At 38.9% G+C, this 16680-nt stretch overlaps 1 protein-coding gene across 1 annotated transcript in view; it reads right to left on the bottom strand.

Moving 5' to 3' along the window:
• LOC116176140 (limbic system-associated membrane protein-like) overlaps positions 1-16680 on the bottom strand; it is a 150309-nt gene that overhangs the window by 113502 nt on the left and 20127 nt on the right. Inside the window, exon 3 of the mRNA XM_031494615.1 lies at positions 9273-9473. Within this exon, the coding sequence (XP_031350475.1) occupies positions 9273-9473 (201 nt within the window). The remainder of the gene's footprint in view (positions 1-9272; positions 9474-16680) is intronic.

Genomic DNA, 16680 nt, shown 5'->3' with positions numbered 1-16680 from the left:
TATTTATTTATTTTATTTTATTTTATTTTATTTTATTTTATTTTATTTTATTTTATTTTATTTTATTTTATTTTATTTTATTTTATTTTATTTTATTTTATTAAGGGTTGTTCTACCAACCCAACCCACTATACATTTACAAATATCCATGCCCGAACCAGGATTCGAACCAGGGACCCTTAGTACCGCAGTGAAGCTTCAACTCAACTGCGCCCCACGGGCAGGAAGCTAGGGGTGCAGATTACAACCTGTTATCTGTAACATGGACTTCATAGCGCGAGATTCGACAGCTAGGATCCAAAATCACAGAATTGGAATCTGAAATCTGGAATCCGTAACTCTTCGTAATCCAGATTCCAAAACTCACCGTCCACGTGTCAATGTCCGGTAACCCATAGTTCAGAGTTTCAGGCTCCTGGTATTCGATTCCAGATGTGGAATTCAGAATCCGTCACACAGAGCATGTAGTTCAAAATAGAAGATTCTATCACGAATCCGGAATTCAGGGTCTATCTTCTTCCCTGGCTCCAAATCTTGAACCATGGGCGTTAAATTTGATACCAGATTTTCAACCCTGAATTCATGAACCTAAAGTGTAAATCTCAGTTCCCGAACCCGAATTCGAAATACAGGTTCCAGGATACCGTCTTCCTGGATCGTAGAGATTCTAGTACAAACCTTAGGTTTTGATAACTCTCGAGTCTAGATTGTGGTCTTTTGAACCCAAATTACAGACCCAGAAATCGATTGACCATACTAAATTCTGGATCCGGGATTCCTTAGTATAAACCTGAAGTTTTGAATTAAGGAACTCTGGATTTTAGATTCTGCACCCGAATCCGATTCCAAAACTGTATTACGCACTGTATTATAATTTCCAGGTTTTTCTTAATCTCGTATCCTGAAATCTGGAGTTAGGGCTCTAGATTCCCTATCTATATACTTGACTTTGGATCCTTTTGAAACCTAGATCTATCTTGAAATATCGTGATTGGATTCTGTATGTCGGAACATGAATTAGATTCCGATCTCCTGATTCCCCACTTTAAACCCCAAATACTTAATTCTGGACCATGGCTTCCTTAGTTCTTAAGTTTTGAATTAACGAGCTCTGGATTCCAGGTTCTGGAACCCAAATCCGATTGCAAAATCTAGGCTTTGCATTTTGCACCCTGTATCCTAATTTCATATTTTTTTAAAATCTCGTATCCTAAACGCTGGAGTTAGGGCTCTAGATTCTTCGTCTAGATCCTTGACTTCGGACGCTGGATTCACAAACACACACCAAATCTTACTGGCGTTCACAATCTACCTGATCTATGCGATTTGAGACAGAATTGGGATAATCCAGACCGAAAGGATTACAAAATCCAAGAGGACAAGACTGATTTTGATTGAATTTATTCCCAGTCGCGAGATTTGGGGTCTGATAGTCAAGATCCTGAATCCAGAATTAATTGTTCCTAGGCTGCGACTAAGAACTCGGAATCCAGGGCTTATACTATGAATTGTGGATTGTGTATGCCAAGTCAGTTTTCAGGACCTGGGCCCAGGTATTAGGATTACGGAGTGAAAAGACTACAGGTTTCAAAATCCAGAATAGAGAATGTAGCACAAGCACTTTGGATACCGAATTCCAGTTGTGTCCAAGTCCAGAATCTCTTGTACAAGATCTAGGGTAGCGAATAGGGATTAACGTAACAGTCTTCGGGACCCAGGAATCTAGAATTTAGAACCCAAACCCAGATCCAAAATGTTGAAGTTTTGAATACCCGTGCTCTAGAATCTGGTTTTTTGTTGGTTCTAGATTCTAGTTCAGCACAAATTCCAGAGCACCCAACCTCCAAAGTAGTCTATCAGAATAACCGAACATTGAAATTTCAGAATTCGGTATGTATCTAATTCAGGATTCACAAAATTTACTATTCAGACGTTGAGACCTTAATCCGATGCGGTATTTCGAATCCATTGTTCAAAATGCACCCTTCTCAATTAAACACTTATATTCCGAAGTCTAGGCTACAGTACAGAGTCCGGAGTCCAAAATCTAGCACTTATTGTTTGAAAGAATCCAGATACAGGAACATAGTGTTCAGAATCTTGGCATCTCGGATTCAAGATCACTTAAAGTTTCGTGATCAGCAATTCAGGACACTCCAACTGTATGGAGTACCGTCATCTTCGCACCAACAGGAACACATACTCCATTTTAAATCTGGAATTTGGATTAACTCTTCCAATCTCTTATCCATAATCCTGAAATCATATTCTGAAAGTTGAATTGGGCACTAGAGACGGATTATGGTGAGTGTGATTCAGAATTCCAACCCACGAAATCCAAATTCTGGATCCAAGATCCTGGGAATTAGGCCATGAACTTTGGTGTAATAAATCTAGGATTCAAAGGTTGGGATCTCAGGTCACGTATCTAGATACTGCCCCAGGTCAGGTATCTAGATATTTCACTTTCAACCCTAGTTCCGAACCTTTGAATCCTAGATCCTAGATTGTTTCCAAATATTCAAAATTAATAAGAAAAAGTGTTTTCCCGAGAAATTTTGGAGTAGTCGATTTTTGGTAAAAAAGGCTTTTTTTGAGGCCGAAAAAAAAATTGTCTCAGATTGACCCGGAAAAAAATTTTTCTTATAGAATGTGGCCTGTAGAATCCATAATATCAAACAGTTCCAAGATTGGGCTACTAGTTCAAAAGTTACAGCCCTTTGAATTTTCTTTCGAAATTGGTTTCTAGTCCATAACTTTTGATTGAGAGGTCTGATCGAAAAAGTACGAATTGATTTGGATTCTACGCACCCAATTTAATAAGAAAAAGTGTATTCTCGAGAAATTTTGCTGTAATCGATTTTTGGTAAAAATGGAAGGTTCTACACTGCCTTTTTTTGAGCCCCGAAAAAAAAATTGTCTCAGATCGACCCGGAAAAAAAATTTTCTTATAGAATGTGGCCTGTAGAATCCATAATTTCAAACAGTTCCAAGATTGGGCTACTAATTCAAAAGTTACAGCCCTTTGAATTTTTTTTCGAAATTGGTTTTTTGTCCATAACTTTTGATTGAGAGGTCTAATCGAAAAAGTACGAATCGTTTTGGATTCTACGCACCAAAATTAATAAGAGAAAGTGTTTTCCCGAGAAATTTCGGAGTAGCCAATATTTGGTAAAAAAGGAAGGTTATATACTTGCTTTTTTTGCGGCCGGAAAAAAAAATTTTTTTGAGAAAAAATTGGGCACTATAGACGGATTATGGGGAGTGTGATTCAGAGTTCCAACCCCCGAAATCCAAATTCTGGATCCAAGATCCTGGGAATTACGCCCTGAACCTTGTGTAATAGATCTAGGATTCAAAGGTTGGGATCTAAAGATACTGTCCAAGGTCAAGTATCTAGACATTTGACTTTCGACCCTAGTTCCGAACCTTTGAATCCTAGATCCCAAATAATGGGATTATGAACGTCTACCTATAAATAAAGGCGTTGGCTCCTCGATGATGGAGTATGAATTGGATTCCGGCTTCCTCATACCACACTTTAGAGTCTGAATACTAAGTTCTGGAGATTCCTTAGTATAAACAGGCTTTGAATTCAGGAACTCTAATATAGTGAGAATGTGGAACCCAGAATCAATTGTTTCTACAACCCATACAATTATCGGGCCCGATAACTAAGAACCCGGATTCCAAGGCCCAGGATCCGAATTGTGGACTATGAATGCTGATTCCAATATTCAGGATCCAGTATTCAGGATCTAAGTCCAGGGATTAGGATTCCGGAGTGCAAAGATTAGAATACAGGTTCAAAATTCCAGAACAATCTATAATCCAGAAGCTTAGATTCTGGGGGATTGCGGAATCTTGTATCCAGATTCTCTTTGTTCGTACTAAAGTCATGTCTAAAAATGTTATCCTGATTCGGAACGTGTCTAACTGACCACCGGTCCCAAGATAGGTTGCAGACATCCAGAAAAATTGTGAGCATCCAGAAATAGATAATTCAAAACGTGAGTTTATATTTTGTCTACAGAATAAAGCAGTAGTACTAATTCATTATGTTGTATTTATAGGGAACTCTCCACCCGATACTTTCAACAGCAAATACACAAAAAAAAGATCCGATTTCATTATAAAAACACAACAAAAGTCAAAATCGAGTCCGTTCATTTGAAATTTTAGATGAGATTCCAATTTCGTTTCTCTCCCGCGGCACGTATTTATTTATATCTGTGTAGATTTGGTATTCAAATTTTTACGAAAAATAATATTATTTACGACTCTTCTTTTAGGTCGAATATGTTTACAAGCTGACCATTGTATTATATTCCTTTTTATATTTCGGCGAGAGTAACAGTAAACCGGCGGCTTAATTAAAAATGGAGACAATCCGCGGCGAAAATAAAAGAAGGGAAGGACTTTAATATTTAAATTTACGGCGGAACTCGGTTGTAACCTTTTTTTATCAGATTTGCAAAATATGGCTCGAAACGAAAATTAGGGACTTGTATGCAAGGTGTGTACCGAATTTAATAACGGCAGGTGGGCGAAGGGGGTTGCGTTTTGTGATGCTACTTCCTTGGGGGGCAGTGACGTTCGTTTGGATTACAGGGTGTTTAATTGGAAAGCACACACCCCTATTAATTTTTAACATTACAAGCCGAAACGTCAAATAAAAAGTGACCGTAAGATCGAGATTGGGGTTTATAATCCAAGAAGACGGAACTCAAAATAAAGTATTGGGATCAAGAATCCAGAACTGTAATTCCAACCCCAAAATACAAAGCTTGGATTTTGGAATCGGATTCGGAATCCACAATCCAGAATTCGAAGTCCTTCACTTCAAAGCTAAGGAATCTCTGATCCAGAATTTAGTATTTACCGTCTAAAATGTAGAATTAGGAAATCGGAATCCAAGGTCAAGGAGCTAGACTTGACTTGGGAGCCTAGATCCTAACCCTATAAAATAAAATAAAATAAAATTAGGAAAACCGAATCCAAGGTGCATAAATAAATAAATAAACTACGACCTAAGATTCAAAAGTTGGGATTTAGTAACTAAGATCAAGTATCTAGACATGACTTGACTTGTGAGCCTAAATCCTAACCCTTCAAATGCTAAATCTGTCACACAAGGTTCAGGATTCAGTTCCCATGTTCTTGGATCCAGAATTTAGATTTAGAGGTTTAGAATTCTGAATCCCAATCCCCATATTCGGGGGTTCCGGTTGTAGTGCCCAAAATTTTATGTCCAGAATATGATTTTATGATTTATTGTAAAGAACGTTGCAAAATGCAAAGCTTAGATTTTTGAATCGGATTCGGAATCCACAATCCAGAGTTCATAAACCTTCAATTTAAAGCTGAGGAATCTCTAATCCAGAATTTAGTATTTACCGTCTAAAATGTACAATTACGAAATCGGAATCCAAGGTACATAAACCCAGCACTTAGAAATAATCTAGGACTTAGGATTCAAAGGTTGGGATTTAGGATCCAAGGTCAAGTATCTAGAACTGACTTGACTTGGGAGCCTAGATCCTAACCTTTCCAATGCTAAATCTGTTACACAAGGTTCAGGATTCAGTTCCCATGTTCTTGGATCCAGAATTTAGATTTAGAGGTTTAGAATTCTGAATCCCAATCCCCATATTCGGGGGTTCCGGCTGTAGTGCCCAAAATTTTATGTCCAGAATATGATTTTATGATTTATTGTAAAGAACGTTGCAAAATGCAAAGCTTAGATTTTTGAATCGGATTCGGAATCCATAATCCAGAGTTCAGAATCCTTCAATTTAAAGTTGAGGAATTTCTGATCCAGAATTTAGTATTTAACGTCTAAAATGTACAATTACGAAATCGGAATCCAAGGTACATAAACCCAGCACTTAGGAATAATCTAGGACTTAGGATTCAAAGGTTGGGATTTAGGATCCAAGGTCAAGTATCTAGAACTGACTTGACTTGGGAGCCTTGATCCTAACCCTTCCAATGCTAAATCTGTTACACAAGGTTCAGGATTTAGTTCCCATGTTCTTGAATCCAGAATTTAGATTTAGAGGTTTAGAATTCTGAATCCCAATCCCCATATTCGGGGGTTCCGGCTGTAGTGCCCAAAATTTTATGTCCAGAATATGATTTTATGATTTATTGTAAAGAACGTTGCAAAATGCAAAGTTTAGATTTTTGAATCGGATTCGGAATCTACAATCCAGAGTTCAGAAACCTTCAATTTAAAGCTGAGGAATCTCTATAATCCAGAATTTAGTATTCAGCGTCTAAAATGTAGAATCAGGAAATCGGAATCCAAGGTACATAAACCCAGCACTTAGGAATAATCTAGTACCTAGGATTCAAAGGTCAAAGTAGTCCAGCTTCTGTATTCTAATCTAGACTTCGGAACTCAAGTTTTTGATTAAGAACGGTACATTTTGCGCTCTAAATTTTGGATTTTGGACCCATCTCACCCCAAATTGTTAGTTCCTTACCCGAGGTTTTGGAATCTGGAACATGAACCAACAAGAACCAACAAAAAAACCAGATCCTAAAGCACGGGTATTCAAAGCTTTAGCATTTTGGATCTGGGTTTGAGTTCTAAATTCTAGATACCTGGAACCGGAAGACTGTTACTGTAATCCCTATTCCGTACCCTAGATCTTGTACAAGAGATTCTGGACTTTGGACACAACTGGAATTCGCTGCTACATTCTCTATTTTGAAACCTGCAGTCCTTTCACTCCGTAATCCTAATGCCTGGGCCCAGATCCTGAATACTGAATCGGCATGCACAATCCACAATTCACAGCCTGAGCCCGGGATTCCGAGTTCTAGTCGCAGCCTAGGAACAATTACCTAATTCTGGAATCAGGATCTTGACTATCAGACCCCAAATATCGCGACTGGGACTAAATTCAATCAAGATCAATCTTGGACTGTTGCTCTTGGATTTTCCCAATTCTATACCTCAAATCGCAGAGATCAGGTAGATTCTGAACGCCAGTATTAGAATGTGGTTGTGAGGTGGTGAATCCAGGGTCCGAAGTCAAGGATCTAGACGAAGAATCTAGGGCCTAGGGCATTTGGGATACGAGATTTAAAAAAAATAGGAAATTAGGATACAGGGTGAAAAATGCAAAGATGCCTAGATTTTGTAATCGGATTTGGGTTCCAGAACCTAGAATTCAGAGCTCGTTAATTCAAAACCTAAGAACTAAGGAAGCCATGGTCCAGAATTTAGTATTTGAGGTTTAAAGTGGGGAAGCGGCAGATCGGAATCTAATTCATATTCCAACATACAGAATCCAATCACGATATTTCAAGATGGATCTTAATGGTGCACTAGTCCAGTATCTAGGCGTTATAATTTATGATCTAGGATTCAAAAGTTACAATCAAGGGTCCAAAGTAAGGAATCTAGAGCCCTAACTCCAGATTTCAGGATACGAGATTAAGAAAAATCTGGAAATTATAATAAAGTGCGTAATACAGGCTTTGGAATCGGATTCGGGTGCAGAATCTAAAATCCAGAGCTCCTTAATTCAAAACTTCAGGTTTATACTAAGGAATCCCGGATCCAGAATTTAGTATTGTCAATCGATTTCAGGGTCTGTAATTTGAGTTCATGAATCAAAAGACCACAATCGAGAATCGAAAGTTCGACCCGAACTCAAAACCTAGAATCTCTACGGTATCCTGGAATCTGTATTTCGAATTCGGGTCCGGGAACAGAGATTCACACTTTAGGTTCATGAATTCAGGGTTCAAAATTTGGTATCCAAGGCTGTAGATTGACAAATTTAGCGCCCATGGTTAAAGATTTGGTGTCTGGGAAGAATACAGAGTGCAAATACCAGAATCCGATGTCGAGCCTTAATAATTTTGAATCCAGACACCAGAATACTGAAATTCAAAATACTTGAAACAATCTTTTCAAATGTTGGTTTCTTAACCCAAGATGCTTGATCCTGGGCTCAATTTTACAACCTGAAATCCGCATCCATACCCCAGGGCCACAGTTTCTAGATTACAGAATCCGAATTCGGCTTTCAAAACATAGATTTCTGATCCGATAATGAAGTTCAAATTATGCGTTGCTCAATTATGGGTGCAGGTCTGAATTCTGGTTCCAGGTTCCAGAATGCAGGATTCATTACACAAGATCGTTGGTACTGGACTGTAGATCCTGAATTCTGGATTCGGGACAACGAATGCCCTGAATAACGCAGTCCGAACTCGTGGATCGGATACAGGAGCCTGAAATTCTGAGCTCTGGGTTTCCAGATATACTTAAACGTGGATTGTGAGTCTATGGATAGTAAATTGTAGGTTCCGAAGTTTCTCCTTTCGACATTGGACCATTACTTAGGTGTAATTGATTTAAGATTCCTTACCCTGGATCCTGGAATTTATATTCTAAATGCAGTATTGTAGGTTTTGAATTTTGAACCCTAAACCAAGTCTGAATTCTAGAATATAGATTTGTAATACCAGTCCCTGAATTTCGATACCGGACCATGGATTTGGAATTCTTGTTTACCAATTCTGGATTTTAAGTCTTGGATCTTCACATCTACATATTTGTGTATTGTGCTTTTTAGTCACTCTCGATTATTTCATTGCATTTCATTTTATTTGCTTATTTGGGGCTGTGAGTAATCAAGAGGGAAGTGTGCTTGTTTAGAGGGGATCGAGTTATTCAAGCTTATACGGGCCTTGGTGAACCTAACACTAACATTTTCACTCGTTCCGAAACCCAACAACTTTAGCCCACGTCTACAGGCACCCCACTGGGCCTGGGTAATCCTACCGTCCGGCGAGGCATATTTAATATCTCTTAGTTTTGTCGGATGTATGTGTTGTAATACCTGGGGAATGGTTCGATTCCATTTTGGTTACTCATAGCGTGTTTGTAGTATTTACCCCGGTTTCGAGAGAGCTCAAAAGTGCTGTACATTAGATGTTAGCTGTACGCTTTGTTCATTATAGGACTACTCCGAATTAGGTTTAGTGGGGTACGACTCATTCACGGAGACAGATGAATCGTTGCCAATGTTCTGCTATTGCAATTTTGAGAATAGAAGTTTATGCAACGCATTCAGGCACTTGACACCGTAAATAACTATTTTAAAGCAGAGAAGTACTTCATTCGTTTCAATTATATCAAATTTGTTCATATAAATGGGCACTTATTCCTACGGGTTACGATCGTAAGGCGATTTAATTTAATAGGAAATGGCATGCTGCAGGTTATCTATTCGAGCTTAAATCCTTACCCAAAATTTCCACCGTATGCGTGATTTCCCGCGGTTCCAATGTTCCAATCTGACAAACGTAGTCCCCGGCATCCTGCGGTCCTACATCCTTGATCTCTAAATTGTATCCGTTAACCAAACTGATACGAGGGTCAGGGGAGACCTTTACGTTTCCTGCCGAAAGTACCGCAATGCCTCTTTTCCACGCCAGCACGTAGTGCCCTGAAATTTAGATAAAGTTACATATAATCGAGAGGGAGCGAGAGGGGTTGGCGTTTTAATTATTAATTCGTTTTTGTTGCATAGTCAGAGAATATCACTTTTTTTAAATGCCCGAGACATATTTATGAAGTTCATTATTTCACAAACATTTCCCGCTCCGTCGTGCGGTTCAGCGAGCGAGACCGAGAAAACTGGCGAGACAGAGACAGTGAAACCAATTAAAGGGGATGAGTTATGTTCATAATCTGCGTAAAAATGCTGTTACCAAACCGAGGTGCTTTAAAAAAGCTCGCCACTATTTCAATTTCCTGCGTATTGGTTATTTCGATAATTGCAAAAAATTAATTAAGCCCCAAATTTCTTCTGAGGCGCACACGATAATTAAAAACAACTTTTACGTTGTGCCCACCTCTTTTTTGGTTAGAATTTTAATTAAACCTTTACGTAAAAGTGCAGTCTGTATAAATCAAATGTGGAAGCCGACAGACAAATAAACGAGCGTAAAGGGAGTTTTTGGGTAAATAACCTAGCGAAAAAGGAAGACGGTGAAACGCTAGAAACTGTAAATTGCGTACAGAAGAGGAATTGGCGATACACGATTGAGATTTGGCATGCAAATACATCATTCCATTACGGTCTCGGAACGTGAGCGAACTATCTTCTATTGCTACCCTTCATTCCAACAGGGGTATTTCTAGTACGTTCAAGTGGTCACGTCAGCGCTAAACTTTCCTTGCTTAAATTAGGATTGGCGGTCGAATCGATTGTCGACTATCTAGACGTAACCAACTGCATCGCTTGCGCTATGTTTATTGCAGCAAGTTGATAGATTTTGAATCTTGCAAGAATAATAACGGAACGCTAAGAAAGCAAGGCACTGGGTTTCTCAAAATTACGAGAGCATCACATGCTCTGCCGAAAGTCGAATCAATATTACACCCACCGTATGGGTTAGTAACGTCTAGATTCGTCGTTAATTTTGGAAGCTTCTTTACTTGTTGATTGTTTATTTACATACAACGTTATTTGAAAAACGACCACATCACGCGTTTAAATTTTCCTTTGATTAAAACATCAAATATAAAGAATAAATCAGGCGTAAACGTAAATAACTTTATGCGTAAACAGCCTCGAATGTTGTAACCTTTATGTTCCCGTGGGCGCGCAACTTCAGCGCCATTTTAAAATTGAGATAAAAGTCATACAAAATAAACATAAGAGAATGGAGCACGCGTAGGGAATACTAAGTACGTCGAGTTCCAATAACCATTTATTTCATAATAGAAATAATACCTTTCGTCCTTTATTATTTAACGACTCAGCGCACTTCGTACCTTTCGTTCTTCCGCGTATTTTACCAAAAGCACTCTGTCGCGCATTGCGCAAAAAACCTCTTAGCCACCGCAGTTTTATTGCAACCCTTGGTAGTTGTAACCGGCAAGAAGTAGCATAATCTATCAGTCTAATTTGCACACTAATGCTTCCGCATGCATTTTGCAAATGCGAGCACTTTGATGTTACCAACTCATATGGGTCGGCAATGATGATCCATTTTTAAAATTGGGAAGATTGGTATTGAGCTTGCAAATTTGTGAAATAAAGGAGGCAATTAGAAAAACTCAAAATGAGGATAGAGAAACCGGCTCAAGTTTTCTTAATGAGCTATCCCTAGGCAGTAATTGTCGGAAAATGTATAAACAACGGTTCTAAAAGTTTCATTATAAACTTTGATGCAATTTTAAGCGAAAGCGACTTGGGTTAATCGTGCTTTATTAAAATTTGCGGGAGTTTGTTTCTTAGGAAGCTTTTTCTAGGTTGCGTGTGTTTATGTAAAAAGCTCCTAATTTGGCGGTAGCACAGTTGGGTTTAAAAGTTTGAAATTTCCGATTCTCACACCGAGGATTTTACGCGACCGGTTGTTCTGAGGTAAATCATCAGAAAAACGTTGCCCGTAATGAGCTTCTCGAGCTTTCCTCGGGCTATAAACGGATATCTGTAGTACACATTGGATAATAACTAATTGGCATCAGGAAACCAACCGATCTCTTTAAAAACATTTTGTGAAACGAATACGAATAAGCTGCCTTGTCCCCCTCGGAGTTATTATTTCGATTCATATCTCCCCCAGATGTAGTTTTTAGTTTTATGGTACTTGTTGCCTTAATGTTATCCTTCAGATTCGTAAAAACAAATGTATAATGCTTCATCAGATATCAACTCATATGGCTCATCTATGCGGAGAGTTAATTTATTTATTTATTATTATCTTGTTCTGAGCCCTCAACAGGCTTCCGCCCAATTGAGGAGTGACCCGCATAATGCTCTTTTTAGAGATGCCTCTGAGGTAATTACCTTACGAATTAGGAAACTGCAGGAAAACCGAATTCGGAGTAGCCGGCAGAATGCTCGATAGTGGTCTAAGGTAATTCCCATCTCTGCCACAGATAAAAAATTCACCTCAACCCAGGTTCGAACACCCGACCTCCGGACTTATAGCCCAACGCTGTACCACTGAACCATAAAGCCGGTCAATTTAAACAATGCGCCTCAATATAATGTCACAAATGAATGGTATGTTGTGAAGCGGATAGGTTTGCAATGCGACTTTCAGTCATCCGAGGCTACTTCAAGCTTTTTTAAATTCAATGCTCAATAGCACCACCTCACCGTTTCTTCAGATTTTGCTATTTCATAGAGCACATAGATCATTCTTTACGGTAGATTTTTGTCATTCTGCTCTGTAAATTCTGTAGATTCTGTAGATTCTGTAGATTCTGTAGATTCTGTAGATTCTGTAGATTCTGTAGACTCTGTAGGTTCTGTCGAGTCTGTAGATTCTGTAGATTCTGTAGATTGTGCAGATTCTGTAGATTCTGTGGATACTGTAGACCCTGTCGATGCTGTAGATGCTGTAGATTCTGCAGATATTCTGTAAAGATACTGTCGAAATTCTGTAGAGATTCTGTAGAGATTCTGTAAATTGGGTAGGAACTGTAGGCTCTGCAGATTCTGGAGATTCTGTGGATTCCGTAGAGATTCTGTAGAGATTCTGTAGATATTCTGTAGAGATGCGGTAGAGATGCTGTAGAGATGCTGTAGAGATGCTGTAGAGGTGCTGTAGAGATTCTGTAGATTCTGTAGAGATTCTGTAGATGCTGTAGATTCTGTAGAGATTCTATGGGGATTCTGTAGATTCTGTAGGGATGCTGTAGAAATTCTGTAGAGATTCTATATAGATCCTGTAGAGATTCTGTAGAGATTCTGTAGATTCTGTAGATTCTGTAGATTCTGTAGATTCTGTAGATTCTGTAAATTCGTAGATTCTGTAGATTCTGTAGATTCTGTAGATTCTGTAGACTCTGTAGGTTCTGTCGAGTCTGTCGAGTCTGTAGATTCTGTAGATTGTGCAGATTCTGTAGATTCTGTAGATTCTGTAGACTCTGTAGGTTCTGTCGAGTCTGTCGAGTCTGTAGATTCTGTAGATTGTGCAGATTCTGTAGATTCTGTGGATACTGTAGACCCTGTCGATGCTGTAGATGCTGTAGATTCTGCAGATATTCTGTAAAGATACTGTCGAGATTCTGTATAGATCCTGTAGAGATTCTGTAGAGATTCTGTAGATCCTGTAGATTCTGTAGATTCTGTAGATTCTGTAGATTCTGTAGATTCTGTAGATTCTGTAGATTCTGTAGATTCTGTAGATTCTGTAGATTCTGTAGATTCTGTAGATTTTGTAGATTCTGTATATTCTGTAGAGATTTTGAGGAGATTCTGTAGAGATTCTGTAGAATTTCTGTAGAGATTCTGTAGAGATTCTGTAGAGATTCTGTAGAGATTCTGTAGAGATTCTGTAGAGATTCTGTAGAGATTCTGTAGAGATTCTGTAGAGATTCTGTAGAGATTCTGTAGAGATTCTAGAGATTCTGTAGAGATTCTGTAAATTCTATATATTGGGTAGAAACTGTAGGCTCTGCATACTCTGCAGATTCTGGAGAGTCTGTGGATTCCGTAGAGATTCTGTTCAGATTCTGTAGAGATTCTATAGAGAGCTTCTGTAGAGATTCCTGTAGAGATTCTGTAGATTCTGTATTCTGTAGAGATTCTATAGAGATTCTGTAGAGATTCTATAGATTCTGTAGAGATTCTGTAGAGATTCTATAGAGATTCTGTAGAGATTCTGTAGATTCTGTAGAGATTCTGTAGAGATTCTGTAGAGATTCTGTAGAGATTCTGTAGAGATTCTGTAGATTCTGTAGAGATTCTGTAGAGATTCTGTAGAATTCTGTAGAGATTCTGTATTCTGTAGATTCTGTAGAGATTCTGTAGAGATCCTGTAGAGATTCTGTAGAATTTCTGTAGAGATTCTGTAGAGATTCTGTAGAGATTCTGTAGAGATTCTGTAGATTCTGTAGAGATTCTGTAGAGATTCTGTAGAGATTCTGTAGAGATTCTGTAGAGATTCTGTAGAGATTCTGTAGAGATTCTGTAGAGATTCTGTAGAGATTCTGTAGAGATTCTGTAAATTCTGTATATTGGGTAGAAACTGTAGGCTCTGCATACTCTGCAGATTCTGGAGATTCTGTGGATTCCATAGAGATTCTGTAGAGGTTCTATAGAGATTCTGTAGAGATTCTATAGATTCTGTAGCTTCTGTAGAGATTCTATAGAGATTCTGTAGAGATTCTGTAGATTCTGTAGATTCTGTAGAGATTTTGAGGAGATTCTGTAGAGATTCTGTAGAAATTCTGTAGAGATTCCGTAGAGGTTCTGTAGAGATTCTGTGGAGGTTCTGGTAGAGGTTCTGTAGAGATTCTATAGAGATTCTGTAGATTCAGTAGAGATTCTGTAGAGACTCTGTAGATTCTGGGGATTCTGTAGGAACTAGATTTTGAAAAACGGCTGTCACTGGCCCCCTTGAATGTTATTTGGCTACTTTTTCATAAAGGAAAAGTTATATCATTCAATTTGATTTTTTAAATTTTTTTAGGATTTTGGGTCCTGGTGTCAAAACTAGCTCCTTGGCGGAGAAGAATTCAACTAAATTAATTATATTTTGGTTGATTCTTATGGCCCAAGGAATGCTATTTTCATCTATACCAAATTTGTTACAATCGGTCAAACCGTTAAGAAGTTAAAGCAGGTTATTGCAAAAACAATTGAACGCCTCACGTCATCTTTGTTTTTGAAATAACTGAGATTTTTGTTTTTACGGAAATGATAGATAAACTGGTTCTCTTTAAAAATGTGAAATAATGTTTTTAGTTTATTATGCGAAATTTAAAGATGCACTCCGGGAAAACGCGGAATCTCCAACTATTTTGATCTCAGAATGATGCGGTTCTCAAAGAACTCCAGCAGGCGTAGCCCATCAGCGGAGGCGAAATGCAGTTCCCGCTTCAACGGACCCGGGGACGTCCAGTCATTCATTGACAATATCTCGACGTATAAGGACTGCGTGATTATTATATGTTCGACGAGAACGTTCTACACGCTATGCTACTGGAAAACGACGCCGCCACCTGGTGACAAGGAGTCAACAAGTCCATCATCTTCTGGATAGATGCAACTCTCTTGCTTCGAGTAGACGTTTGACCCAAAGGAACCGCCGCACGAGCTCTTCCGGGACCTATTCCAAACGGAACAAGGCGAAGCTGACAAGTCGGAATTGGTCATCGCCAAGAAACTTTGTATCCGCAAAAAGGTGTTTCGAATCTCCTCCACATACTTTGCGGAACTACTCGAAGGACTTCGCAAGGTTTATGAGGATAACAGCACCACGTTGACCAGCAACCCACAACCGCCCCAAAATAACCACGATGTGCTACTGCAAATACCTAGTCGACACGTGGAACGAGTGCCGAAAACGTAAGCGCGCAGAAGAAGCTGCGATACCACACGGCGATGCCATGCCACTAAGTAACGCAAGGAGTAATCCGCAACCAATGTCCGAACTGCCTACAACGAGTACCTATACCTAGACAACGGAAGAAGAGGCCGACATCGGAAAACCAAAAATTAAGCATCATTTGAATTTATATTATATATATATATATATATATATATATATATATGTTCCACGTGCGACGTAAAGGCACCCTGAAACCAGTTCAACCCCAACTCTACAGACAGCGCCCAGATACCTTCACACAGACGACCGCCAAATCTATGCCGAATGTTGGCAGGAAGGAAGGCAAGCTCAACTACCGCTTCGCTCATAACGCTTACAACATTCCGTAAGCTCAGGTTGTTTATGAGTGCTAGTGAAAGGTGACTTCTATTTAGCTAGTGATACTTGGAAGTCGGTGACCCGACCCGTTTCAAACACGAGCAGCTTTTACCCAAAGACTTTACGTAGACTATATTAATTTTAGCAGAAAGGGTTTATCTTTTTTATTTTATTTTTACACTCTGAACAATGAACCTTTCTACTAATTGGAATGATCCAGTTCGATATTCCGTATCCAATCGATCATGAGTTCGCACAATGTTGGCCAACAAGGGTGATGTTGTCTTGGTCGGTTGAGGTAGTACGATTTCTCTGCCCTTGTGCCGGATGAATGCAAATCTAGAGCCCAAGAATCAGTTTTCGGGTTCCTTACCCAAAGGTGTGGCCAGAGCAACCCTAAACACAAAAGAAAGTCGTAGGCGTTGTGAAACAACTTAAGGTAGGAGATTTACGATTCGTAAAAATTCGATAACCAATAAATTAGCGGTCATAAATTCGGCATCGAATATATTTAATTAACAGTCGATTCCGCAAGTTTAATGGGCCCTACGGAAATTGATGGTAGGATTGTTTAATTTATGTGCACTAAAATTTTATATATATATTGAGAGACGATTTATTGGATTTTCACATTGTTGGAGCGATCGGTTCTCCTCGATACCATAAAATGGTAATAAACATAAATTCCGATTCAACACTAAGATACAATTATTTATAACTATAAAAATGTAAGTTTGTAGTTGGGATTGAGGGAGGGAGAGAGAGACAGTTCGGTCGGAGAGCGCTATTCACAAATTCGAAAGCAATTTCAGTTGAACGTCGGAACACGAGATGAAATACGATTCACTTTCCCAATTTAAAATCAAAAGACTGTCATTTCCAAGACATAAATTTATTTATAGCTCTCGTTGTAGCAGAAATTATTGTGAAGGGAAGGGAGCCGATAAAGGGTTGATGATGTCGACGGGGTGTTCCTATGTT

This window comes from Photinus pyralis, unplaced genomic scaffold (genome assembly GCF_008802855.1).
Source record: "Photinus pyralis isolate 1611_PpyrPB1 unplaced genomic scaffold, Ppyr1.3 Ppyr1.4_LG7, whole genome shotgun sequence".
In the NCBI taxonomy this organism is placed as follows: Eukaryota; Metazoa; Arthropoda; class Insecta; order Coleoptera; family Lampyridae; genus Photinus; species Photinus pyralis.
Note: the sequence above shows the minus strand (reverse complement) of the source record. Positions and strands in the feature narration are given on the sequence as shown.